Below are 27,196 nucleotides of genomic sequence, written 5' to 3'. Positions count from 1 at the left end.
GGCTGAGGACTCTAGATTCATGGACTAAGAAGAAAAGGACTAAGAGCTGGTGGCCAGGAGCCGATTTACAGAATGTGCCCTTTGGAGATGTAAATTATTATATATGCCTGAGGGTTTTTTGTTGTTGTTGTTAGTTTGTGTGTTTTTTAAAAAGCTAAAGTGGACAGAGAGAAATACAGTTAACTGATGGTACATGGAGGGGATTATAATCAATGCAATGAAACAAGGTATATGATTTGTTTAATGTAAAACTGATGATATGCTCTGTAAACTTTCACTCAATCCACAATAAAAACCTTAAATTAAAAAAAAAAAAGAAAAAAAAAAAGTGACCAGTCGCTGGAGAAGGATATCATGTTTGGTAAGGTGGAGGGTCAGAGGTAAAGAGGAAGACCCCCAACGAGATGGATTGGCCAAGTGGCAGCATTGATGGACTAACGTGTGGCAACAGTAGTGAGGTTGACCCAGGATCAGGCAGTGTTTCGTTCTGCTGTGCATAAGGTCGCTATGAGTCGGTACCGACTCGATGGCACCCAGCAACAACAACAATGGCTAATGATCCTGAACATTTCTTCATGTTTATTGGCCGCCTGAATGTCTTCTTTAGTGAAGTGTCTGTTCATGTTCTTTGCCCATTTTTAAATTGGATTATTTGTCTTCCTCTTGTCGAGGCATCCTATAAAATTTGGAGAGTAGTCTTTTGTCTGATATGTCATTGCCAAACATTTTTCACAGTCTGTCTGCTATCACTTCTTGACATCTCACTTTTAGTCATCTTGTGTCTCCAGGGTGTAGAGATTCTCAGGGCAGGAATACTGGCTCCACAGAACATACTCCTCTCTTGGCTCTTTTTTCTTGGTAGTAGTGAGATTCCCCTTCTGTTCTGGGATTGGTTCCGTTTTAAGCTCAGCAGGCTGACAAAAGGAGTCAATCCCCTCGTCAGGGTTCCAAACACCTTATTTGTATGGCTCACTTCCATAAGGATGCTATCTATGCACCTTGTTTGCACTATTAGCAGTGCTGTCCAATCAATAGAAGACAATACTAATGTAAAAATGTACGGTGGAGGCATCTGACCTCCTCTAACTTTATGAGGGGGATAGAGAATCACCACCAACATCATTCCAAATCTGATTTCTCTGAAGGGAGGGTCAGACATACTTTATCCCTGAAAGCTCTTTTTTTTTTTTTTTTTTAATGCTTTTTTGTGAATTATGTGATAGTTTACATGGGAGGACATCAGCTTCACATTGATCCCGTCGTATATCGTTTCCTTGCCATGGTTACAATCCCTTCCATGCATCATCCATCAACCAAAGGGTATACCTCACACACCTGCCCCCAGGTCGTCCTCATACTGCCCCTCTCTCTCTGGGTCCAAAGTTTCCAGCCGTACCATCTCCCCACATCGTCGTCTCTGCCTCCATCCCGGACATCACTGCTTCTCTGGGTAGGGTTCTGTTCTCTGCTCTTCTCCTTTGATGGTCCCAGGGACCTCCGCTGCAAGACTGCAAGGTTAATCACTTTCCTCCTTTGTCCCAAAATGTCTACCTTTGCATTTCCAGCCCTTACAATCAGTCCTGATAACAATTATTCGCTATTGTATCGTAAGAAACCTATCTGCATTTCCTTTCATCAGCCCTGACTAGGCAAAATGGATATTACTCAGTGGAGATTCTACCTTGCTCCACGCCCTCTGGATCTGGGTTCCCTCTTGAAAGTTTGTAAGCCAGTCACTTCTTGCCTCTGTAGCTCCCCTATACTGGGTAGCCAATGTCCAAGTTGCCCATCCCTGTCCTCTCCGTGTGTGGAGGAGGTGAGAATGATCCTCGCTGTGAAGATTTGTTCTCTCTTTTGAGCTATTGCTTCCATAGGTGTGTGTCTAGTTCATCAAATTGTATCAGATTATTCTTTTTTCCCTCTTTTTTCTTCTTCTGTTTGAGCTCTGATCATTCAGTCATTGAAGCCAGATCAAGTGGGTATTATCTGTAAGAGTGGGTGTACTTATGCATGTGCCCTCTCTTCTTATCAGCTGGACACTTCACTCTCCACTCCAGTCCTCTGTGGCTATGTCAGTGACTCTGGCTCCAAGAGTCCCCTGGACTTGGCACACTGCTGGCCAACCAGGTCTCCACCTGGGTTCACAGGAGTCTATTGAGCATTGTAGGGCTTAGCTCATAGCTTCATTGCTGTTTTTCCCTCACTTCCCCTTATTGGTGAGGAATGTGGTCACCAATCAGAGCATGCATTCCCATTGAGTCTTAGTCTTAGAAAGGGTTTTGCCCTGAGGGGGACCTGACCACTTGCCTTGATGTCTCCTGGGTGAGCCACTTGTTTGCTCTTGTAGTAATCAGTCAGCCTGCCTATATTGTTTTGTATTTTTCCTGTCAGTCTTTCATTCAGGAAGTATCTTCCGTTCCTCTGGCCACTCCAGGCTGGTCTGCTTGTCCTTTCAAGTGGACATTTCCCCTCAGAAGATTCTGGATGGTGTTCCATAATCCACCTATGGTCTTGTGTAATGCAGAGGCTCCACAGGAAGCCTCTTTTACTGGGCACATTGTATTTCCATTTTAAGTATTCCAATCAGTTAGGAATCCAATCAGTTAGGAGAAGACGGATTTACAAGCTTTCTATGGTGGTATTTCTGGCTATTCCTTTCTCTCCCCCTCCACTGTCTATTTTATGCCAGGAGAACCAAGATTCAACAGACAGCCAAGCATCTTAACATTATTTCCCCCCTTTTCCCCATTCCAACCATGTCTAAATCTCTGTATCCCAGAGCCCTGTTGTTTTAAGGTTTTGCATACATCATTATTTGCCTCTGTCCCACTTCAGCTTCACATTCATCCTATCATATTTCATTTCATTGCAATGATTAAAATCCCCTCCATGCACCATCAAATAACCAAAGGATACACCCCACAGGTCTGCCCACCCCACCCCCACAGGCTGTCAGCAAACAGTTCCTCTCCCTCCCTGAGTCCTGTGTCCCCAGCCACTCCATATGTTCATGCCATCATAGTCCCCCACCATTTTGGGTCTGGGCAGTTTCCACCCGCCCCCCCCCCAAAGGTATTCCAGTTAGTTATATGCTGGATCTGGGCCCACATGGTTTCTGTTGTGATGTTTCTGGCTGCCCCCCCGCCCCAAGTGTCTATTTCACAATGGTAGGCAAGGGAGACCAAGATTCAAAAGACGGCATCCTAACATTATTCCCCTCTTTTCCCCCTTTCAAACCATGCCTCAATCCCTGTATCCTGAAGCCATTATTCCAGGGTTGTGCATATCTCATCATTTAGCTCTGTCCCACCTAGCCCATGCAAACCTTGTTCTTCTTTTTCCCCTCCCCCTTCTTGTGTATTTCTGCAAGCTTTTTTTTTTTTTTTTTACCAATTCTGACACGAGCTGTCCCGCTCTACTCTTCTGTTTGGTTCGATAATTCATTGCAAACCCTAGCTCAGTTAGATGATCAAGGTCAACATCAACAGAGATAACTCATGTTGATCGTATACATCTTCAACAGAACATAATGAAAATAGCACTTTACCTCTCTCTCCTAAGCCCATAACCCAGTCAATCAGAAAAAAAAAACATCAGACACGTTCCAATACAAAGACATTCTACAAAAAAACTGACCACTATTTCTCAAAACTGTCAAGGTCATCGAAAACAAGAAAAGTCTGATAAATGGTCACAGTCAAGAGAAGTCTCAGGAAACAAGACAACTAAGTGTAATGTGATATTTCCATGGGATTTGGGAACAGGAGAAAATAAGGATTAGGCAGAAAATAAGGAAATCTGAATAAACTATGACGTTTAGTGAACAATAATATATAAATATTGACTCATTAATTTAAAAAATAAACCATACAAACTTGCTATAAGCAGAATGTAAATTCTTTTCAAATGCCCATGAAACATTTACCAATACAGACCATATTCTGAGCCATAAAAAAAAAACCTTAATAAATTTAAAATAATTGAAATCATACAAAGTGTATTCTATGACTAAATGAAATCCAAACCAGAAATTAAAAACAGAATGATAACAGGAAAATCTCCAAATATTTGAAAATGAAACAATAGCTTCTGAATAATCCATGCATGAGTCAAAAAGGAAATCTCAAGAGAAACTTAAAAATTAAATTAAATTTAGTGGAAATGAAAATACATTTTATCAACATTTGTGGGACATAGCTAAAGCAGTGCTAATGCAAACACTGCTATTGTTGTCAGCTTCCATTGAGTCAGTCCCTGATTCATGGTGGCCCCAGGCAAAGATGAAATGTCTCACATCAGTAACCTAAATGGGTTCAACAAGTTTCAGGATATAAGATAAACATACAAAGATCAATCAAAATTTTAAATGATAGCAAGGAAATTGTAGACACAGAAATTAAAAGCCCAATACTATTACTTAAGAACCAAAAAAATTAGAGCAAATGAAACTCAAATTAATCAAAAGAAAGAAAATAATCAAGATCAGTGCAGAAATGAATGACATTGAAAACAAAAACAATAGAAAGAAAACAATGAAATCAAAAGTTAACTTTTCAAAAATATTTTAAAAATTGACAAACTTTTAGAAAGACTGACAAAGGAAAAAAGAGAGAGAGAGAAGACTCAAATAACCAGTATTAGGAATAAACCAGGGAGTATCACTATGGAGCCTGCAGATATCAAAATAATAATAAAGGTATGGCTGTACAACATGATGAATATAAGGAATGTCTTGAAGTATGCATTTCAAGTATTTTTTAAAAGAAAAAGAAAAGAATAATAAGGGAATACTAAAAACAATTCTATATACATACATCTGACAATTTATGTGAAATGGACCAACTCCTTGAAAAACACAAACTACCACAACTCACCCAGTGTGAAACAGATAATTTGAATAGCCCTGTAACTATTGAGGAAATTAAATTTATAATTTAAAAACTCCCCAAAGAGAAATACCCGGACCCAGATGGTTTCACTTGAAAATTCTACCAAATGTTTAATGAAGAATTAACACCAATTCTACACAATCTCTTCCAGAAAATAGAAGAGGAGAGACCACTTCCTGAGTCATTTTATGAAGCTAATATTAGTCTGATACCAAAATTAGACAGGTAGTACAAAAATAGAAAACTACAGACCAACATCCCTTGTGAGTTATAGACAAAAAGTTCTTAGCAAAATAATAGCAAATAGTATTCAACAGTAAAAAGAATTATTCACCATTACCAAATGGAATTTACTTTTGGGATGTGAAACTGCTCAATATTTAAAAATTAGTTAATGCAATATATCACAATTGACAAAAAATTAGCATCCATTCATAATAAAACTTCTCAGAAAAATGTGAAGAGAGGATAAGCTGTAGTAGTTGTTAGGTGGTATAGAGTGGGACGCAGCTAAAGAAATGCTAAATGTTTGATAAAGAGCATCTAAAAAATGAAACAAAGAAAAATTCTACAACTAACATTACATTTAATGGTAAAAGACAGGACGTTTTTATCCTAAGAACAGGAACAAGACAAGGATGTTCATTCTTACCACTCTTATTTAGCATAGTACTGCAATCCCTAACCAGTACAATAGGACAGGAAAAGAAAATACAGGGAATACCGATTGGCAAGAAAAAAAGAAAGCTTATCTGAAAATGACATGATAGTCTATGTAGCAAACTCTAAGGAATCTTTCAAAAACAAAACAAAAAATCCTTCTAAAATTAGTCAGTGGGTTCAACAAGTTTGCAGGATAAAAGAGAAACATACAAAAATCAATTAAATTTCTAATTAATAGCAATGAAAATGTGGACACAGAAAAGAAAAATATAATACCATTTACAATCACCACAAATAAATAAATGCTGAAGTGTAAATCTAACAAAACATGTACAGGAGTTGTATGCTGAAAACTACACAATGCTAATGAAAGAAATCAAAGAAATACTAAGTAGAGAGATATACTTTGTTTATGGACTGGAAGACTCAAAGGTGTTAATTCACATAAATGTTGAACATAATTCCTATGAAATATTTTTTATAAATATGAACAAGTTTATTCTAAAATTTCTCTGGAAAACAAACGAACTAGAACAGCTAAAACAATTTTGTAAGAAAGGAGCAATCAGTCCATTCAGTTTCAAGACTGATTAAATTGCTAAAGTAGTTAATACTGTGGAGTGGGGAGGGAGAGGCTAAGACATAGAGATCAATGGAACTAAATAAAGATTCCAGTCACACAGTATGTCCAACTGACTTTTGACAACAGTGCAAAAGTAATTTAATGGAGGAAAGGTGTGTGCCAGGGTGTATCCATTCATTATACTTATTCAATCTGTATGCTGAGCAAATAATCTGAGAACCTGGATTATATGAAGAAGAACATGGCATCAGAATTGGAGGAAGATTCAATAACAATCTGTGATATGCAGATGACACAACCTTGCTTGCTGGAAGCAAAAGGAATTGAAATACTGATAAAGATCAAAGACTACATCCTTCAGTATAGATTGTACCTCAGTGTAAAGAAAACTAAAACCTTCATAACATCACGATAAATAGAGAAAAGAGTGAAGTTGTTAAAGACTTCACTTTGCTTGGATACACACAATCAATGTTTATGGAAACCAGTCAAGAAACCACTGTACTGCATTGGACAAATCTGCTGCAAAAGACCTCTTAAAAGTATTAAAGAGCAAGGTTATCAGTTTTAGGACTAAGGGGCGCCTGACCCAAGTCATGGTATTTTAGATCTCCAAGGAACTCTGGTAGCGTAGTGGTTACAAATTGGGCTGCGAGCCGCAAGGTCAGCAGTTCGAAACTACCAGCGGTTCCGCGGGAGAAAGATGAGGCGGTCTGCTCCCGTAAAGATTTACAGCCTCGGAAACCCTGTGTAGGGTTGCTATGAGTCTGAACCTACTCCACGGCACATGGAACAGCGGGCACATAACAACAACACATGTATGTGAAAGTTGAACAATGAATAAGGCAGACCTAGAAGAATTGGTTTATTTGAATTCTGGTGTTGGAGAAGAATATTGAAAGTACCATGAACTGCCAGAAGAACAAACAAATCCTTCTTTTAAGAAGTACAGTCAGAATGCTCTTTAGACGTGAGAATAGCAAAACTTCGTCTCTTATACATTTTGTCAAGAGGAACCATCCCCTGGAAAAGCACATCGTGCTTGGAAAAGTAGAGGATTAGCGAAAAAGAGGAAGACTCTGATGAGATGGATTGATACAGTGGCAGCAACAATGGGCTCAAACATAACAATTGTGAAGATGGCTCAGGAAGAGGCAGTGTTTCCTTCTGTTGTGCATAAGATCATTATGAGTCGGAACTGACTCAAGCACCTAACAACAACAACAAAAACTCAACAGTAACAAAACTCCAAATAATCTTATTAAAAAATGGCAAAAGACATAAACAGACACTTCACCTAAGAGGATATGCAAGTGGAAAATAAGCATACGAAGGGGTAAGGTACATTGTTATTGTTGTTGAGGTAGTTCCAACTTACAGCAGCCCTGTATAAGGTTTCCAAGCTGGTGAGCTTGAACTGCTGACCTTTCAGTTAGCAGTCCAGTGTTATCCTATAGCACCACACCAGGACTCCAAGATACCTAAGAATATATAGTAGGAGGAGTTTTTTTCGGCGGTGTGGTGTTCACTTACTCTAAATAATAAAGTATTTAGTTTACTCTAAAGGTCATCACATGACCTTCAATTCTTAGGAAGTAAGCCAGCAGTCTGCTGCCTGACTAAAATGAAAATAAGAATATGAACTTTTCAAAATAGTTGATATGTATTGCAAAATTACAAAATGAAGAGAAAGGCTATATCCGTGTTCACTAAATCTAGTGAATGTCACTGGGTGCCTCCGTCACTGGCACCCTTGCCAGTACTATTATTATTTAAAACATTTTAATAATTTGATAGTTGAAAAATATATCATTGATGTCTTCATTTGCATTTCTTTGATCTACTGTGGGACTGAAACAATGTGCTACTTTCCAAAAATTCTTCAATCTTTTGTGTAAATGCTTTTGTTATCTTTCTATGGTTCAATCTTCCTCCAGAACAGCTCTGTTTCCCAACTTCCTGACCTGACAATGGCAGCATCACCCTCCTGGTTCCCCCAATTTCTAAATCACACACATTTTTTTTCTCTTTAATTCTTGGCTTCCCATCAACCCATAGCATTCCTCCCTTTGAAAATGTTTTTCTGTTTCACCCTTTTCTTCGTTGTGATAGGAATGCTGCCATCACTAGTCAAGTGTTGCCTTTCACCTGGATTACAGTGAAAGCTTCCTGTTCGTTCTATCACTCTTTCCTACTTTGATTTTTCTTCCACCTGAACAGTACTGCATTCCAAAGCACTACTTTACAGACATCACTCCCTAACACATTAGACCAAGCCTAGATGTCTCTGGAGGACATCACAATCTAAGTATCACTTCCCACAGCTTTCCAGCCAGAAATGTCTACTCCTAGGTGGTTTCCTCACAGTTTGCCTGTGTATTTTTCTGAAGCATTCCGGCCCCTTCCTGGCATGTGTTTGCTGTTCTCCTTTCCTCTAGGTCAGTGCCTACATTTTACTGGAGGCTCCATTTAATACTGGTGTCCCTCATGAAGTTATCCCAGATTCACCCAGACTCAGACCAGTTACACCATCTTGCAATCATTTTTACAAAGTGTTAGACAGCCCGAATTAGTGAGTCATGGTGGGGCACATAAGAGAAAAAAGGAAGCAAGAAGGAAGAATCATTTTAGGGAGAGCATGATACATTTCGTTTGGGATCTGTTGAATCTGGAGTATTCATCCTTGGGCTGTTGGGAATGTGGGCCCAGAACTGAAATGTTGAATTGGGAATCATCTGTAGAGACATGTATGTATGTATATATATATATACACAACAATAAGTAAAAAAAAAAAAACAAAAAAAAACCATAGGGTTCTAATTCGTACATGCCCAGCTTTATTCCAAACAAAGTATTTTTAAACTTGTTTCTGCTATCAGTGGATGGCTGAAGACAAGTTCTCAGTAATATATTTGTCTTAGTCCCCTTGTTCTTGTTGCTAATGCTGTTGAGTCAGTTCTGACTCATAGTTATGCTGTATATGGCTTCTGAAGTGAGCAGCTGGTAGATTTGAACTACTGAACTTGTGGTTCCCAGTCCACTGCTTATCCTAAAGGGTCACACCAGGAGTCCTTGTGGTGTTGGTGGTGTGCTATGGAGTCGGTTCTGACTCATAGCAACCCTCTACAGGGTTTCCAAGGCTGTAAATCTTTTTAAGTGGAAAAAATCACATCTTTCTCCCGTGGAACAGCTGGTAGTTTCAAACTGCTGACCTTAAGGTTCACAGCCCGATTCGTAACCACTTTGTTGTTGTTGTTACATGCCGTGGAGTCGGTTCCGACTCATAGCGACCCTGTACAGGGTTTCCGAGGCTGTAAATCTTTACGGGAGCAGAAAGCCTCATCTTTCTCACACGGAACCGCTGGTAGTTTCGTACTGCTGACCCTGAGGTTCACATCCCGATTTGTAACCACTATGCTACCAGAGCTCCTTTTCGTAACCACTAGGGTGCCTTAAATATATATACTTTTTCTGCCATGAGAATTTGAGGTCAGTCCCAATATAAAAATTTTAATGAAACTTAAGTGGACATTTTCCCAAATCATTGAGGTTTTGCAACAGATTTACAGGAATGCTATCCCACATAAAACAACAGTTTTTTTGATGGATCAAAAGTTCTAAGGAAGGTTGGAAGACCTCAGAGATGAGCCAAGAGAGGTAAGACCATCAGCTTCAATGAAATAAGAAATAAGAAACTGAGGCTGAAGTTAAAAAACTGATGGAAGAAAACCAGAGATTACCAGTGATGCAATAGCTACTGACTTAGGATCTCAAATGGTTTAGCATTTTCAGTTTTAAGCCATCATCTTGGCCTCAGCAAGCTTTCAACTCAGCAGGCACCAAAAGTGTTGATTCAAGATCAGTTAGCTCAAATAGTTGATTTTCCCATTAGTCTTTTAAGAAAGATCAACTTTAATGAAAACAATTTTATGGAACAAATGATAACTGGAAATGAGTCTTGGATTTAACAATGCAAATCAGAGGTCCAAGCAAAACAATGCCTTCAGAAAGAATCTGTTGGGCCAGTTAAATTCAAAGTCAGTTCAGAAGGTTTTGGCAACTGTTTTCTGGGTCTTCAAAGGAGTAATCTTGATAGATTTTCTCAAAGAACACAAGGTAAAATCATGGTGGCTTATTATGAAAAAGTTTTCAGAAAACTGAAAACCGTTTTCATAAAATTGACAACTTGCAATGATAAGAAAAAGGCCAGGAAAGTTGCACTATGACATTTTTCCCCATCATGAATTAAATGTACCAGTTCATTCTTCAAAGGTAACAGAGCTATCCTATGAGAATTTCACTGGGAAACCTTATTCCATCTACCCTACAGCCCTGATCTTGCCCCTTCAGACTTCTTTTAGTCTAAAAATTCAAAGAACATTTAAAAGGAATATGACTGAGTCTCTCAAGGATGCCAAAAAGGGTTAGAGAGATGGAAACACAACCTTCAGAAGTATAGGGATGGAGGAAATGTCAAAAAAAACAACAGCTTCACATTTGGATATTTTAAATAAAAGTTTCTATGATTATTTTTTAGCAATACTTTTTAACTTATACACACATATATGTTGGACTCCTGGTGTGACACTATAGGATAAGCACTGGACTGCTAACCACACAGTCAGTGGTTCAAACCCACCAGCCATTCCTTGAAAACCCTGTACAAGGTTGCTATGAGTTGGTACGGACTCCACAGCACTTAGCAACAACAATAACTATATATATATACACACCCAGACACGCAAACCCATATATATATATATATGCCGTCAAGTTGAATATGACTGTTAGTGACCCTGTACAGGGTTTCTAAGGAACGGCTGGAAGGTATGAACCACTGACCATTCAGTTAACATCTAGTGCTTATCCAACAGCCCCATCAGGACTCCTTTAAATTTATATATATATTTCCTTTCCCTTTTTAACAAATAGTTGCATAGTATATAGTCTGTTTAATGCCTTACTTTAGTTAATAATGTATCATACAGATTATCAGTATATAAAGAGATTTCTTATTCTTTTCTTTGATTGCATGATATTCCGCAGAATGGGTGAACTATAATTTATTTAACTATCCCTTCTTTTCTTGGTGGACATTCAGGATTTTTTTAGGTTTTTTTATTGTGAATTGAGTGATAGTTTACATGGGAGATCATCGGTTTTATATTCATAATTTAATTGCAATGATTACAATCTCCTCCATGAATCATGATTCAACAGTATTTGATTCTATTCCCACTGTGTTTTTTTTTGGGGGGGTGGGATGGGGAGAAGACATACTCAAAAACACTCAGGAATATATAATTATTTAAACAACCAAAGGACACATTCTGCAAGCCTGCCTCCTGGCTGCCAGTACACAGCCTTTCTCTTTCCACGAATCTAGAGTACTCAGCTACTCCCTCTCTCCATGTTCTCATCTCTTCTCTGGATAGGGTCCTGCATTCCGCTAGTGCTCATCTCCCTTGATGGCCCTAGGGTCCTCTGTCCCTGGACTGTAAGATTAACTACTCCCTTCTTTTTGTTACAAAACTTCTACCTTTACAATGTGACAGTCGCAATTAGTCATGATAACAATTTCTCACTATTGAATCATTAAAATCTTATCCTCACCTCTTTTCACCAGCTCCGTCTAGACAAGATGAAAACTGTTCAGTGGGAATTCTACCTTCTCCTGCACACTGTTAAACTAAACTCCCTCTTGAAACCTTGTAAGCCAGTCACTTCCAGCCTTTATCACCCCCTCATGTTAGGTAGCCAATGTCTAAGTTACCTGTCCCTATCTACCCTGTATTTAGAGGGAATAGGATTGATACTTGATGTGAAGACTCCTTCCTTCTCATGGACACTTAGTTTTGTATATGTATTTGTAATTCTGATATTGTTGTTGTTCTGTACTTTTAAATCAATCCCAACTCATAGCGACCTTGTATATAGAGCTTCCGGGGCTATAAATCTTTAAGGAGCAGAATGCTTCATCTTTCTCTAATGGAGGAACGGATAAGTTTGAATTGCTGATTTTTGTGGTTAGCAGTCCAGTGCTTATTCTATAGTGTCACTGTTATTCCTTTGTAATTCTGAGAGGCATTACAAATTCTTTCCCAAAGAGATATAACATTTTATATTCTCACCAATAGTATAAAAGAATTTGGGTAATTTTCAAATTTCTGAACCTCAGTTATCTTACTTGTAAAATAATAAAAACAGCTCCTATTTTTGGAATCACTGTGAATATTAATTGACATGATATTTGTCAAGTACTTGGCACATAGGAGTCTATGCTCTAAAATAAAGGTATCATTTTACTTTGGATTAGTAAAATATTGTCCTTGTTGAGTAAACTAATATAATGGGACCTCTTCACTAGTCTGGTGCTCTCTGATTATCATGAGGGACAGATGCTGCAGGAAATTAGTCACTCAAATCAGAAGAGTTGTGTATCTTGCCCCTACCAGGGGCATCTCTGGAGTTCTCCAACCTCTTCCATGTGGCTCCCACTTCCAGGTCCTACTGGGCTGAAATATCGTCTCGAATGCAGACCAAGTCAATGGGATCAAGGATCTTTTCCTCTGATCATCAATAATCTTCAGATGAGCGACTCAGGGCATTACATCTGTGAAATAGAGAACAAGAAGGAAGAGGTTCAATTGCTGGTATTTAAATGTACGTGGGGAGGGTCTGGGATGAGGAAACCCCTGCCCCATCTCCCTTCCTCCTCTATTCCCATCTCAGGGCCTAAGTTGGTGGCATTTAAACAACCCTGAGATGGTTCAGACTAGCCGCCAAGTTTCCTCAAACCCTCCTCAGGCCTTGAGTCAGACAGGGGAGAGAAAGGGGGCCTAGAGAAGGGGAAAGAGAAAGGCAGAAACCAATGGAAGAAAAGAGGATGGGGAAGGGGAGAGAAGGAGGAAGATGAAGAGGAGAGGGTTGGATTGGGAATGAACAACTGGGTGTTGAGAGGAAAGGAGATGTTAGGCCACAGCTAGAGATGCTCTTGGTTTCTGTTTCTTGGAGTGATATGTGATAGAGAAAGAGAAATAGGTGTCTTACTCTCCCTACAGTGACTGTCCGGCCTGGAGTACGCCTGCTGCAGGGACACAACCTGACCTTGACCTTGGAGGGCCCCTCTGGTAGCAACCCCTCAGTAGAATGGAAGGGTCCATTGGATAAAAGTAAAAATTCGAATAAGAATCTCAAGAGTTTTCCAGTATCCTGGCTGGGGTCCCAGCATAGCGGCACCTGGACATGCACTGTCTCCCTGAACCAGAAGACTCTGGAACTCCGTGTAAACATCTTGGTGCTGGGTAAGAGAAACTCTGCTCCCCCTGCAGTCTCCCTCTAGCTCTGGGGCCTAACAGACCCTCCTGCTCTCACTGCTCTGCTCTGAGGCCTGGTGCTGCGGGGAGGGGTAGGTTCAGGTTCCTGCTAGAGCTGAGGTCTGTCCTTAGGGGCATGCTTGACCCACTCTTCCTCAAGGTGCCCACCAACAGCCACCCTTGGAGTGGTGGGCATGGAGAAAGAAAGGGAGGAAGATGTAAAGATGAGGGACCCCAGAAGTCCCTGGAGGAGGTCCCAATGGAAGTGTCATGGTTGTCTCATTTCTTCATTGCCTTAATTCCCCACCACTCACAATTTGGCACATTTTCTTACTCAGGGTCACTAACACCAGCAAGAAAGCCCTGATGAAATTCCACATTGCACCTGGAGAGCTGTGCGCTAGGCACTGAGGGAAAGACAAAAAACCAGGCATGCAGATCCCACCCTAACTTGAGCTTCCCAGGTGTTCATGTGGTATAAGAAGTCCAGGTGTGGCGCCATAGGATAAGCACTTGACCACAGGTCAGTTTGAACTGCAAGGTTGGTGGTTCAAACTCACCAGCTCCTCCTTGGAAACCCTATACAGGGTTGCTATAAGTCGGAACCAACTCGAGGGCACTTAACAACAACAATATGTGACATAAGGTCATGGAGTATGTTTCGTGCTTGGACTCTAATTTAAGTTTGGGCTCTTCTACTGACAGCCATTTGAAGTTGGGTACTGAGCCTCTCTGTGCCTTGGTTTCTGCATCTGTAAAATGGGGATGATACTGTGATAGTACCCATATTGTGGTGTTATGGCAAGAAATAAATGAGTAATAAATACATAGATATGTAACACACTTAGAATAGTGCCTGGCACACAGCTAGTGCTATTTAAGTGCTTGCTCTTATTTTGTGAAGGATGGCACATTATATACCTAAGATGTTGTTGTTAGGTGCCCTTGAGTTGATTCTGACTCAGTGATCCCATGTGACAGAGAAGAACTGCATCAGAGGGTTTTGCTGTAACCGTTCTCCCATGGAGTCACTAGGTGGGTTCAAACCACCAACGTTTTGGTTAGCAGCTAAGTACATAACTGTTACATCATCAATGCTTCTTATAAGGAATGCAAGTCAAATGTCCTCTGTGTTTCTGGGATTCTGAGGAAGGAGAGGTCCCCCTATAATTGGGCTGCTCTGTGAGGCTTCCTGGAGGAGGGAGACTGCGCTGGGAACATGTTGAGTTGGAAAGACAGGAAAGAAGATTGAAGAGAACCTGAAATGCTAACCGAAAAAGTGTTTGGGCTTATCCTGGTCTCCCTTTCACCTCTGCTACCCCCACTACATAACTCCCCACCCTGCCTTGCCTCATCTTCCTGCCTCTATCTGAATAAGGTTTTCTTTCTCTCTCCCCTCCCACCTCCAGCTTTCCAGAAGGCCGTTAACACAGTCTATAAGAAACATGGAGAGCAGGTGCAATTCTCCTTCCCACTTAACTTCCAAGATGAAGATCTGAATGGAGAGCTGAGGTGGCAGGAAAGGGGGACTTCTTCCCTCAAGCCCTGGATCATCTTCTCCGTGAAGGAAAAGAAGGTGTCTGTGGCATCAGTTATAGATAAGTTCAAGATGAATGAGATGTTGCCGCTCATCTTGACCCTGCCTCAGGCCTTGCCTCAATATGCTGGTTCTGGAAACCTGATCCTGAATCTTGCCATGGGAACGATACAGCAGAAAGTGAACCTTGTAGTGATGAGCGGTGAGGAGCCCAGCAGAGACAGGGAGGGAAGAAAAGGGAGGTGACTGGGCCTGGTCCACAGCTCCACTGAGGCAGTAGAGACTATAGAAGAGTCTGACATTGGTTAGGAGTCCTCGGGTAGTCATATGGTTGACATGCTCAGCTGTTAGCCAAAAGGTTGGTGGTTCAAATGCACTCAGAGGCACCTTAAAAGAAAGGACTGGCAATCTAGTTCCCCCAAAAAACCAGACACTGAGAACCCTATCGAGTAGGAGTTGGAATTGACTTGACTGGCATTGGACCCTGGGAGTCTGATAAGTTGATCAAGAGTCCTCTGGATTTGGGAATGATTCTGAATTTAGACATGCCCTTCCCAGATACCCCTGAGTCAACCTGGGGCTGTTTCCACTGAGAACCAGGGTTTTAGGTCTATCTCTACCCAGCTCATCCTCTGTGATCCTGAGTAAACTCTACTCATTGTGGGCCTGCTTTCTCACCTGCCAAATGAAGATAACACAATCAGCTCTTGTTAACATAGTAATGATGATGGCACATGTCAAGCCCTAGGGTGAGCTCTTCACATCCTTACCTCCTCAATTATCACAACAACTCCAGAAAAAACAATGGCTAACATTGATGCTCTGTACATGCCAGGCATTTTAAGTGGAATCATTATTGTCTGAAACTCAGAGTTAAGTAACTTGCCCAGGAACACACAGCTAGTCAGCAATAGAGCTGAGATTCAAACCCCAAACCACTGGGTTCCACAAGTTGTTCTTTTTCTATTACAATAGTATGAAAGTGTTCTCTGATAGGTTAAGAGAAGGGTATCCATGTATAAAGCATAATTTTTATTGTTCTACTGATAATTTGGAAGTGTGGGAAACCCAGAGGTCCAGGCTCCCAGTCTCAGCCTCTCACCCCTCTGCAGTGACTCAGCCCCAAAACAATTTGGTCTGTGAGATTCTGGGACCCATCTCTTCCACGATGACCCTGAGTCTGCAATTGGAGAACAAGACGGCAAAGATCTCGAAACCGCAGAATATGGTGCAGGTGTTGGACCCTGAGGCAGGGACATGGTTGTGTCTGCTGAGTGACAAGGACAAGATCCTGCTGGAATCCAAGACTGAGGGTAAGAATGCAGCTCCCATGACCTAATCCCAAGCCTCTGCCTCCTCAGCCATAGGAAGCTTCCTAAGCCTGGCTGAGGACATTTCCCAATTCCTCTGAGATGGCTAAACTATACATATGTGGCCCAAGACCCAGAGTTTTCAACTCCCTAAGGTCTACAACAACAAGGTCTACAAGCCAGGTGTGGGGCTTGTAGACCAAGAGCTACCTTCTCTGGCTCCCCTCCACACACACACACACACACACACACACACACACCACACACACACACACAGTCTGAACCATTGCTTTCCAGAGCACCTAGTAGTCTCTAAAATATAAACTCTTTCCCTAGCTCTGTCCCTTCCAACCCCCGTGAGGTCGTTAGAACCCCTCTCTTCTAGACCAAGGACAGGCTGGGCAAGCCCTCCTTCCACCCTCCAGAGTGTGCTGTGCCTCTGTTGAAGAGTACTGACCTGAACATGCCTCTTTCTCTTGCAGTTTTGTCCAAAGACAAGTTCCTCGAGTCCTTCGTGGTGCTTCTGGCTACAGGGCTGGGCCTTGGCCTTCTGTTTTCCCTTGGGTTGTGCATAGTCTGCTATGTCAGGTGCCGGCACCGGCGGGTGAGTGAGTCTCCCCAGGCCCTCCAACATGGGCAACTACATCCTTACCCCCACAGGACCCTCAAGTACCTGAGACCTGAACAAGTCAATTCCAACTCATAGCGACCCTGTATAATGTTTCTGAGGCTGAAATCTTTACAGGGGCAGAAAGCCTCATCTTTCTTCCATGCAGTGACTAGTAGATTTGAACTGCTGACCTTGTGGTTAGCAGTCCAACTCGTAACCAACTGCAACAACAAGGGTATCGTGTATACATGATCTACTTCTGGTCCTGTTCTCTCTGCCCAGACTTTCCTCATTGGAGACAGGGCCCTGTCCCAAATGCCGAGTACAGGCAGGAAGGATCAGAAAGCTAATTATGGGACAGATGGCTTCAGCTATAGTAACTGCTTCTCCTCTCCCAGCTTCCCCCTCTCCCCCCTCCAAGGGGCACCTCCCTCCTGGAGGCCTGGGACCCTCACGACTTCCCTCCTTCTCCCTGGACAGCGCCAGGCACAGCGGATGTCTCAGATCAAGAGGCTCCTCAGTGAGAAGAAGACTTGCCAGTGTCCCCAGTAAGGAACTGGGAGGGAAGACAAGGGAATGGAGGGAGGGGAGGGAAAAAGAATGAGAGGGAAGAAGAAAGGAGGGATGGGAAGAAGAGGAAAGGGGAAGGTGAGGAGGGAGGGGTGAAGAGAGAAGGGAAGGCAGGAGAAAAGAGAGATAGAGGTGAGAAGATGGAACACTAAGTGGAAGGGATGGCTGAGGAGGAAGGAAAGGGTCAGCCCTGGAGTGGAGGTACAGCAGGCCTGGGCTGTTTCTGGATGTGGCACTGTAGCTGTGGTCTAAAGACCACACTGCACTGGAAGAGAAAAGCAGTCTGGGAGTCATGGAGGTCTCAGAGACAAAGGGATTGCAGGGAAATAGACTTGATCTCTTTATTCTTTGTTCCTCCAGCCGGTTCCAGAAGACACGTAGTCTCATTTGAGGCACCAGGCCAGAGGGAGGTTCCCACTCACAGCCTCCCCAGTTGTCCACCCCTGTGTCTCCTGCTGTGCTCTAGGGGGTTGCGGACCAGATGAATGTAGCCTATCCCAGCGCCTCTCTGACCATCTCCTTGTCTCCTCATCTACAAGTTACTTCTGTTTCTCCTCTTCCGTCCCTAAGACTTTTGATTAGACCCCAACCCAATTGGTTGGGTCTTTCTCATAGCCTTTCAGAGGCTTAGTCATGCCATTAGTCCCCCATCTCCTTTTCTCTCAAGCCCTAGCCCACCTTTGATAATTTCTTCTTGACCCTCTCCCCCACTTGGCCCCCGAGGAGCACATAAGACCAGTCCTACCAGGCATGGAGTGCAAGACTGGGTATCTGGAATGGGTATCTGGAAGCAGGAAAGCACCAGAATGTCCTTTCACTAGAAAGGACCCTGAGACCAGAGAAGGAAAGGATTCACCCAAAATCACATAGCCAGTCAAGACACATCTAGAACCAAAGGCTTATGACTGCTATCTGCCACTGTGTTGGCAGTGCCATGGACTCACATCCAGACTTGTACATAAACACACATCCCTGGACACATACCCCATGTATACAGCCACACAGTTGTACTCAATTCCTTATTACCCAGGCAGCACATCTCAGTTTAAAAGCCAGTTTTGAACCCATTGTCTATGTGACCCTTATGAAAATCCCAAAATCTTTACAGTGACAGGATGTGTCCAGTTTATAGATCAGAAATGGAACTCAAAAAGGTTAGCTAATTGTCCAAGGTCATACAGTAAGTGCTGGAGTTGAGAATAACCAGGTCTCTTGATCCCTAATCTAGTCCCACTGCTATTTCTTGAACACGGGGACAAATACCACACAGAGCTCTGCAGCTTTGGGTCACAGACACTCACCACCCATAAGGAGGGCCTGCCTCAGAATTCAAGAGTATGAAGGAAGGCCTTCCTGCCTAAAATCCCTCCTTTAATACCTGCTGGTGGCAGAATCCTGTTACTAGAGGGAAAAGTCTTTAGTTCTCCTAGAGAACAAGTTGAGAGCACAGGCCATGTGAGAGCTTGTGCCCAGTGACCTGCCACTCACCAGGTATAGAACCTTCTGGAAAGTGAGCTTTGTTAGGGGTAGCCTGAGAGTAAAGGCCTGAGGGGATTCTTTGTGAAGATGTGATAGCCCTGGGGCTCATTGTGACTTCCTCTCCAGAACACTCCTTGATGACCCTCAACCATAACCTATACAAGAATCATGGGATTAGAAGTGTTCTTCTTTCTCTTCTTGATCCATTTCTCACAAGATTCCCCAGCCTTCTCTGCCTTTCTCTTACCTCCCTTCCTCAATGCCCCTCCCCCCAGTACCATGCTTCCTTTTTTCCTCTTTCTGTCCAGCTTGCCTCTTACAGGAAAGTCACCTAATTAGTTGCCAGGGATACCCCATTGCCTACCTTGAATCCTTACCCACCGCCCATCCCTCCCTCCCTGAGCTGACATAAAAATGCAATAAACTTACCATAAAGAAGATGCTCCACATTCTGGTGGTGGTAGTGGTGAAGTCCCATGGACTTAGAGGTATAGGGTTTCTAAGAAGTAGTTGGTGGATTTGAACTGTAGACCTTGCAGTTAGCCGTCCAGTGCTTATCACAGCACCACACCAGAACTACGTTCCACATTTTAATACTGTTTAACTCTACCAGGGCCCAAACTCTCTGAAAAATGGGATTAGTTCTGTGCATACTGTCTGTGTGTGTGAAAGAGAGACAGAGGAAGTGGAGAAAGGAGCAAGCAAGACCAAGTGAGAGGAAAAGACAAACAGATCATGCCATCCAATCAGAAGAACACTACTGTGGACACCAGGAACCTGATCATCATAATCAGATCCACAAGAGAGGTTACAGGCCTGTCCCAGGAGGAGAAGAAGTTGCCTTGGGGAGGAAAAATTCCCTGGAGGCTGATTCTCTACCTACCCACCCTAAAAGGTTGTGTGTGTGTGTGTGTGTGTGTGTGTGCAAAGCTGAGTTTGTAAATAACGTGTTTGTGATATACTGGGAGAGAGAATGTAGGGGTTGTGTGTGCATTATACTGTGTATGTGTGTGATGGGGAGAAAGGACTTTGAGAAACTGTGTGAATTCAAATTGTGCATCCCCAGTATAAGTGTGAGTCTGTATTCCAGGAGGAGGAAGCAGTAGTGTGTGTGTGTGCACAGGAGCGCCCACATGCCCACATCCTTTTAGACTCGTGCACACACACCCCCACTCCGCATGCAGTCCCAGCAACATCATAACAGCCCCTCACTCCCAACACGCTTCCAGCACCTGCCCCTCTGGGTTCTACCCAAGGCACAGACAGCCCTCACACAGATACACACAGTGACACACAGTGACACACGTTTCCTCCTCCCTGAACAGCTAGCTCCTCAGTACCGAACAACACCAGCTGCCTCTTTGAGTTTGTGTTCGTGTTGAAAAAACGGGATGGGGTGGGGGCAGGACACGACCATCTCACCATGAAGCCAGTTCCCCGCCATCCTCGGAGCCTTTCTTGCCCCTCCCCCTCCAAGTCACCACCGTCCAGTTCCCCGCCCTATGCCCCTCCCCCGCCTCCCCCCAAAAGCTTTGTTTCTGCGCCCCTAACTAGGGCTACCAGTTGGGATGACCCTGGCAGAGAGGGGCCTGGAGAGATCTAGAGGGGCAGAGACCGAGTGAGATGGGACCAAGACAGAGACGTTGGGACTGAGGGGGGAGGAGGGAGGCCCAAAGGGAGGGAGGGAGGGAGGAGAGGAGGGAGGACGACGCTCTGGAGCCGGCAGGCGGCGGGAGCCCGAGCAAGCCGCCTCGGGAGTGCGGTCTCCCTGGCAGTGCTGGGCGCAGCCAGAGGTAAGACGACCCCTGCCCCGGCCCCCGCCCTACTCCCCACCAGCTGCCTCCTCTCCCCTCTGGTCGGCCCCTCCTCCCAGCCACCTGCTGTTTCTGCCCCGGAGAACACGGTGGGTGGCGGGAGGGAGGAGCCACCTGACCTTAACCCTTCACCCCGAAGGGCGAAGGACCCTCGGTCTGTCCTGGAACCCCCATCCCAAATTCTTCCTCCCACCTTCCTCTGATCTCTCTGTCCTTCATCTCCTTCTCTCTGTCCTTCACATCCTTCTTGCCTGCCTGTCTCCCTCCCTCTCGGACTCCTCATCTCTTTCTTCCTGAGCCCACCGGCTGAGCCTGGGTGGGGATGGGTGGGAAGGGGTCCAAGGCTGTTGGGGAGGGTAGTGGGGGTGGCGCTCCTGACCAATTCCCTCCACCTTTCTCTGACTGGCCATTGCTATGGCAACTAGGGTGTACTGGGCTCCGGAGGATAGACAAAGGTGGGGGGTGAATTAGGACCTCTTGGAGAAGGCAAGGGTCTGAGGTTCTTTCACAGAAAATAGACCCTCCCCCTGCTGCACCCCATTTCCCTCTCACTTATTCCAAGCCATTATGCCCATCCGTACGGCTCCCCGCTCCCCCTCTGTTCTGGGCGTCAGTGGCCCCTTCCCCAGGGCTCACCAAAGCTCAGGACTACCTTCCCTCCCATCATAGAAGAAACTGAGGCTCCAGACCAGGGGAGGAAAACATCGAGGTCCACCAGTGGGGGTCAGCATCTTATTGAACATTTGGCTTTTCTTGTTAGCTTCCCCCATTCCCTGCTCCCTGCCTTCATCTAACTCCTCCTCCCCCTCAAGCCTCCTCTCCAGGGGTCTCTGGGCTTTTCCTTCTATTTTCAGTTACTACCACTTTGCCCCTTCTTTTTTTTCTTTTTCTGCTCAAATTCTCCCCCTTCTTCCTCGTTCCCCCTCTTTCCATTTCTGGATGCTTCTGATGTCAGTGGTTTCCCCGCCTTCGGGTTCCCTAGTCCCCCCTTCGGCCCCAGCCTCCTCTCCCATCTTACCAGATAGCTGGGTAGATGGAGGGTGATCATCCCTGGCTTCTGGAAATGGGGCTGACCACTAAAATCATTGGCCAAGGAGACTGGGAGGTTGAAGAGGGTCATGATACTGTATCCCAGTTTACTGTGAACCTTCAAAAAGAAACAAGTCATTTGTGAAGGGAGATTTCACAGGGGCATGAAGGGGTTCCCAGGTAGTACTGAGCAAGAAGAACACTGGGAGTGCCAGAGGGAGAAGAAAGAACTGAAAAAGAGTGGAGACAAGGGGGCATGGAGGTCTGAAGAGCAGGGGCTCTTATCTGTGTGAAGTAAACTGCGTGGCCATCTGACTGATTTACAGGCAGGGGAATGCTCTGAATGATCCCATGGCCCCCTCATAATCTGTCATTTCTATAGTTTCAAGAGAAGGGAGAGGTCACAAGAAGCCAGTTGGAGACCAGTCTAAGCCCTACCTTTGCCTTCCTGCTCCCATATCTCATCTCTCCATTGCAGTTTGTCCAGGTGGCTGAGTTCCACCCTCAGAACCCCTTGGGGCATCCAGAAGATCTCCGATTAGGGGCATCCAGAAGAGCCCCGATTGGTCAAGAGCCAGAGGAAGAAGAGACCTGGAAGTCCTGGCATGTCCCCCTAACCAATCTCATAGTTGGAAAAGCAACCAGCTTGCCCCCTCATCAACCACAGGGGATAGTTAAAGGGCTTGACCCAATATGGAGGCTGAGGACTGCCTCTGCTGACCCTCAACTGCCTCCCCTGCCCTTCACACCTGACTTCGGCTGGGTCAGTCATGCAATGCTGAACAGAGGGGTGGGCCTGGGGACAGCCTGCCTCATAACAGGGCAAGGATTGTGGGCATCATGGGTCTGTGTGTGAATGAGGCTCCTGGGTGAGACCTAGCCCCCGCCCCCAGGAGTTCAAGGGGGTGGGGGTGGGGGGCCAAGAATAGGATGGCGCGGAGCGGGGTGGGGGCAGAGGAGGCCTCTCTGCGTTCCAACGCGTTATCTTGGCTGGCCTGTGGGCTGCTGGCTCTGCTGGCCAATGCCTGGATCATCCTCAGCATCTCAGCCAAACAGCAGAAGCACAAGCCGTTGGAGTTGCTGCTCTGCTTCCTAGCGGGCACACACATACTCATGGCGGCTGTACCCCTCACCACCTTTGCTGTGGTGCAGCTGCGGCGCCAGGCTTCCTCCGACTATGACTGGAACGAGAGTATCTGCAAGGTCTTTGTGTCCACTTACTACACACTGGCCCTTGCCACTTGCTTCACAGTCGCCTCACTCTCCTACCATCGCATGTGGATGGTGCGTTGGCCCGTCAACTACCGTCTCAGCAACGCCAAGAAGCAGGCGCTGCATGCAGTCATGGGCATCTGGATGGTCAGCTTCATCTTGTCCACACTACCCTCCATCGGCTGGCACAATAATGGCGAGCGCTACTATGCCCGTGGCTGCCAATTCATAGTCTCCAAGATTGGCCTTGGCTTTGGTGTCTGCTTCAGCCTCTTGCTACTTGGGGGCATTGTCATGGGGCTGGTCTGTGTGGCCATCACCTTCTACCAGACGCTGTGGGCCAGGCCCCGGAGGGCTCGGCAGGCCCGGAGAGCAGGGGGTGTTGGTGGGATCAAGGGGGGCGGGCCAGTGGGCTTGGGTACCCGACCAGCCTTTGATGTACCAGCCATTGTGGTGGAGGATGCACGAGGGAAGCGGCGATCCTCACTGGACGGCTCTGAGTCTGCCAAGACATCCCTGCAGGTCACCAACTTAGTCAGCGCCATCGTCTTTCTCTATGACTCACTCACAGGGGTACCCATCTTGGTGAGATCAGGGTTCCTCTGCCTCTCCTTATCTCCCTAATATACAGACCCCAGTACCATCACCTGATCTTCAACTTCATCAGCCATATAGTATCTCCTTCATCTTTTCTCTAGTTCCATCATCTATCTTCCTCTCCTCTAGCCATCCACAGTCACTTCTAAGCCCCCATCTTTATCATCTAGTTTCTGTTTTCTTGTCCTACTATTCCATCACTCAGCTCCATCATATGTTTTCTTGTTCCACTACTCAACTTTATCATCCATCCTTCAGTTTCACTAGCTGTCCTCCAGCCCCAGCATCCATCCTTCAATTCCACTATCTACCCTCTAGCTCCACTCTCCATTTCCTAATTACCTCTGGTGCCACACAATCTCTGAGCAGTCCTGGGTAGAAAGCCCACTACCCCAGCTTTTTGCATCCTCATTTAGTCCCTATTCCTGGATTTCTCAAAGTTTCTGGCACCACCTCTGTTCTTTGACCCCTAACCCCAGGGCTTTGTCTTCAGGACTCTCCTCTGATCTTCCTCTGAGTCAGAGTCAGTCAATCCTTTCACTCTGTTCACCTGTCTCCACCTCCAACTTTGGCTCTGTAGCATCTTGTCTGATCCAAGAGGCACCCTGCCTGACTTCATGCCCACCAGTAGCGTTACCCAGGATAGGAGGCTTCCTGGCTCTGGGCCCTGACCCTGCACCATTCCTCATTCTTCCACTAGGTGGTGAGCTTCTTCTCCCTTAAATCGGACTCGGCTCCACCGTGGATGGTGCTGGCAGTGCTGTGGTGCTCCATGGCACAGACGCTGCTACTACCCTCCTTCATCTGGTCCTGTGAGCGGTACCGTGCCGACGTGCGCACCGTGTGGGAGCAGTGCGTGGCTATCATGTCTGAGGAGGATGGTGATGACGGTCAGAGGAGGGACCAGGGGTTTGCTTTCCTGGGCATTGACTGTCCCCTTCTCTGCGCAGGGAAGGGCTGCTCTGGAGTGGCCCCTGCTGGACAAAACCTGTACCACCCTGGGCTGACTCGGGACTCCCCTTTCTTAAGCAACATTTTCCTTGATGTATCCACTGCTTCCTTTCACTAAGGGCTCCCTTTACTGGGCCTTAGTGTCCCTATAGAAGTCCATACTGTCACAGGTCTGGCCCCACCGGGCAGAGTACCTGAGAAACAGTCCTAACACAAGCATAAAGGAAGGCTGTGACACCAAGGGCGGACTAGGTTTCATGAGGAAGACCCCCATCTATAGGGAGGGCTTGAGAGAAGGAGTGGTAGTTGTTTCAAAAAATGTCTACATTATGAAGCACCAGAGATTCAACACTGAACACAACAGACGCTAGCCACTCTCAAAGTTCAATTGGAACTTACAGATATATAGTGGGAACAAAAGGGTTCTCCCTGAATTTACAAAAGGAGTTGGCTATTTCCTGCCTATAACCACCTCACTTTGCCCCCTTTCTCTCCTAGAAGGGGGCTGTGATGACTATGCAGATGGCCGAGTGTGCAAAGTTCGCTTTGATGCTAATGGGGCCACAGGACCAGGCTGCCGGGACCCCACCCAGGTGAAGCTGCTGCCTGGAAGGCATATGCTCTTTCCCCCTCTTGAGCGGGTCCACTACTTACAGGTATGGACTGAGGACTACGTCTCCTACCCTGGGCATTTGCTCACCATTTTGCTGCAGGTTCTGTTAGCCATCCTCAGGGCACCAAAGGGGTGGGTGAAAGAAATGCATGCAAAGAGAATCTCCCCTTCAGACCCCACAGAACCAGGTTTGCGAACTGCAAGATGCTTTGCAAAAGTTCATGGAAATAGAACCACCTTGCATAGTCCCCACTTTGGTTCCCACCTTTGCCCCCTTGCTCCTCGCCCCAGGTCCCTCTGTCCCGTCGTCTGTCCCATGATGAGACCAACATCTTCTCTACCCCTCGGGCACCAGGCTCCTTCCTACACAAGTGGTCATCCTCTGATGACATCCGGGTCCTCCCAGCTCAGAGCCAGGCCCTGGGGGCCCCTCCTGAGTATTTGGGACACCACCGCAGGCTGGAGGATGAGGAGGATGAGGAAGCTGAAAGTGGGGGACTGGCTAGCCTCCGACAATTCCTGGAGGGTGGAATTCTGGGGGCAGGTGGGGGGCCCCCACGGGGCCCTGGCTTCTTCCGGGAAGAGATCACCACCTTCATTGATGAGACACCTCTGCCTTCTCCAACTGCCTCACCAGGCCCTTCTCCTCGCCGGCCCAGGCCACTGGGATTGTCACCCCGCAGACTTTCCCTTGGGTCCCCAGATAGTAGAGCCATTGGACTTCCTTTGGGGTTAAGTGCAGGGAGACGCTGCTCTTTGACAGGGGGAGAGGGGAGTACAAGAGCTTGGGGAGGATCCTGGGGCCCAGGTAACCCCATATTCTCCCAGCTGACCCTATGAGCCCAAGTGGGCCTGCTGAACTCAGAGGAAGAGCATAGGTAGGTAACATCTCATTATGGCCCTGAGCCTAGGGCAGATGCCTCCAGACTCTTGGGTGATGGGCACTGGGTATGGAGACCTGGGTCCCTGTTGATTCCCATTCAAGTGACCAGATGTCCTACTCACCTTTTATCACCCCTAGCAAAATGTATTAAAGTCTGAAGTATTACCATGGAAACCTGTGTCCAGTGTACTATGGTGGCAAAGGGTATGGTCAGAGGCACAGAGGGTGGAGTGACTTATAGAAGGAAAAATGGATCAGGGGCAATGGAAAGAGTTTACAATGCAGTGAATTACTCAATAGGTTTTTGTGACCCTCACAGAAGGATTGGTGGGTAGGATTATGCAAATAAGGTGCATAGAACCCTTGTAGGGAGTGGAGCCATGCAAATAAGTTATATGGAACCCTAATGAGGGGATTGGTCAGTTTTATCATCCTATTATGATTAAAATGTGCCATCATTAAAAAATAATGGTCCATTTAATAATAATAATTTTAATAATAATGAGGCAGGGGAGGGGGACCACAACGACCAAAAAGTAGAGACAAGAGTGCAGCTCATTATTTGAAGCTGGGATCCCTGTGCTGAGAACATTCAAGATCCAGGAGCCAGAGAGAGATGGCATGAGACAACAGGAAGCAGAACGTGCAGCAGAAAACTCGCAGAAGCAAAACCAAGAGATCTGCAAGAGACAGTGTAGTGGGATAAGGAAGAAAGCCGAGTGCTTTCAAACAGGAGACTTGGTGGCAGAGTGGTGTAATTCTGGGTACTTGGTGGAGCTAGGTTCACTGACCCTGTGTAGCTAGGGATCAAAGCACCTTTGGGTGAAAGCTTTCTGGCAGACTGAGGTGTCTCTGGGCACTTATTGCTGGAGCTAAAGAGTTTTGCGACTTGCCCAAGCAGGGAAAAGACACTCAGAGAGGCAAAGGACCAAGAGATGCCTCCCTGAGAGCACAGCTGAGAAGAGGCTATCCTTGTTGAAGTACTGTATCTTTATTATTTCCTGATCCTGAATTACAACCTGTTAATTCCCTAATAAACTCCATCATCATGAGTATTGTTTGTGAGTTCTGTGTGCGCATTGCCATAGATTAGTGAACCTAGCAGAGGTGTGGATAGTGTGTGGGACAGGTGTTATGCTG

General features: G+C 45.4%; 2 protein-coding genes across 3 annotated transcripts in view; both read left to right on the top strand.

Annotated features, from left to right (window-relative positions):
* Window positions 1-17,869, top strand: part of CD4 (CD4 molecule) — a 30,021-nt gene extending 12,152 nt beyond the window's left edge. Inside the window, exons 3-9 of the mRNA XM_006862756.1 lie at window positions 12,640-12,798; window positions 13,197-13,439; window positions 14,861-15,190; window positions 16,101-16,301; window positions 16,781-16,902; window positions 17,389-17,456; window positions 17,839-17,869. Coding sequence (XP_006862818.1) covers window positions 12,640-12,798; window positions 13,197-13,439; window positions 14,861-15,190; window positions 16,101-16,301; window positions 16,781-16,902; window positions 17,389-17,456; window positions 17,839-17,869 — 1,154 coding nt within the window. The remainder of the gene's footprint in view (window positions 1-12,639; window positions 12,799-13,196; window positions 13,440-14,860; window positions 15,191-16,100; window positions 16,302-16,780; window positions 16,903-17,388; window positions 17,457-17,838) is intronic.
* Window positions 17,870-22,575: 4,706 nt separating this feature from the next.
* On the top strand, window positions 22,576-26,013 carry GPR162 (G protein-coupled receptor 162). 2 transcript variants are annotated; one of them, XM_006862639.1, is made up of 4 exons: window positions 22,576-22,590; window positions 24,310-24,499; window positions 25,059-25,216; window positions 25,465-26,013. In XM_006862639.1, exons 1-4 carry the CDS (start codon window positions 22,576-22,578, stop codon window positions 26,011-26,013), a joined length of 912 nt encoding a protein of 303 aa, XP_006862701.1. The 2 variants fall into 2 exon arrangements, with proteins under 2 accessions (XP_006862701.1, XP_006862700.1); XM_006862638.1 differs by lacking the exon at window positions 22,576-22,590 and adding an exon at window positions 22,731-23,597.
* Window positions 26,014-27,196: the final 1,183 nt, after the last annotated feature.

This window comes from Chrysochloris asiatica, unplaced genomic scaffold, assembly GCF_000296735.1.
Source record: "Chrysochloris asiatica unplaced genomic scaffold, ChrAsi1.0 scaffold00050, whole genome shotgun sequence".
Taxonomy (NCBI): domain Eukaryota; kingdom Metazoa; phylum Chordata; class Mammalia; order Afrosoricida; family Chrysochloridae; genus Chrysochloris; species Chrysochloris asiatica.
This window is presented reverse-complemented; position numbering and strand designations above follow the sequence as displayed.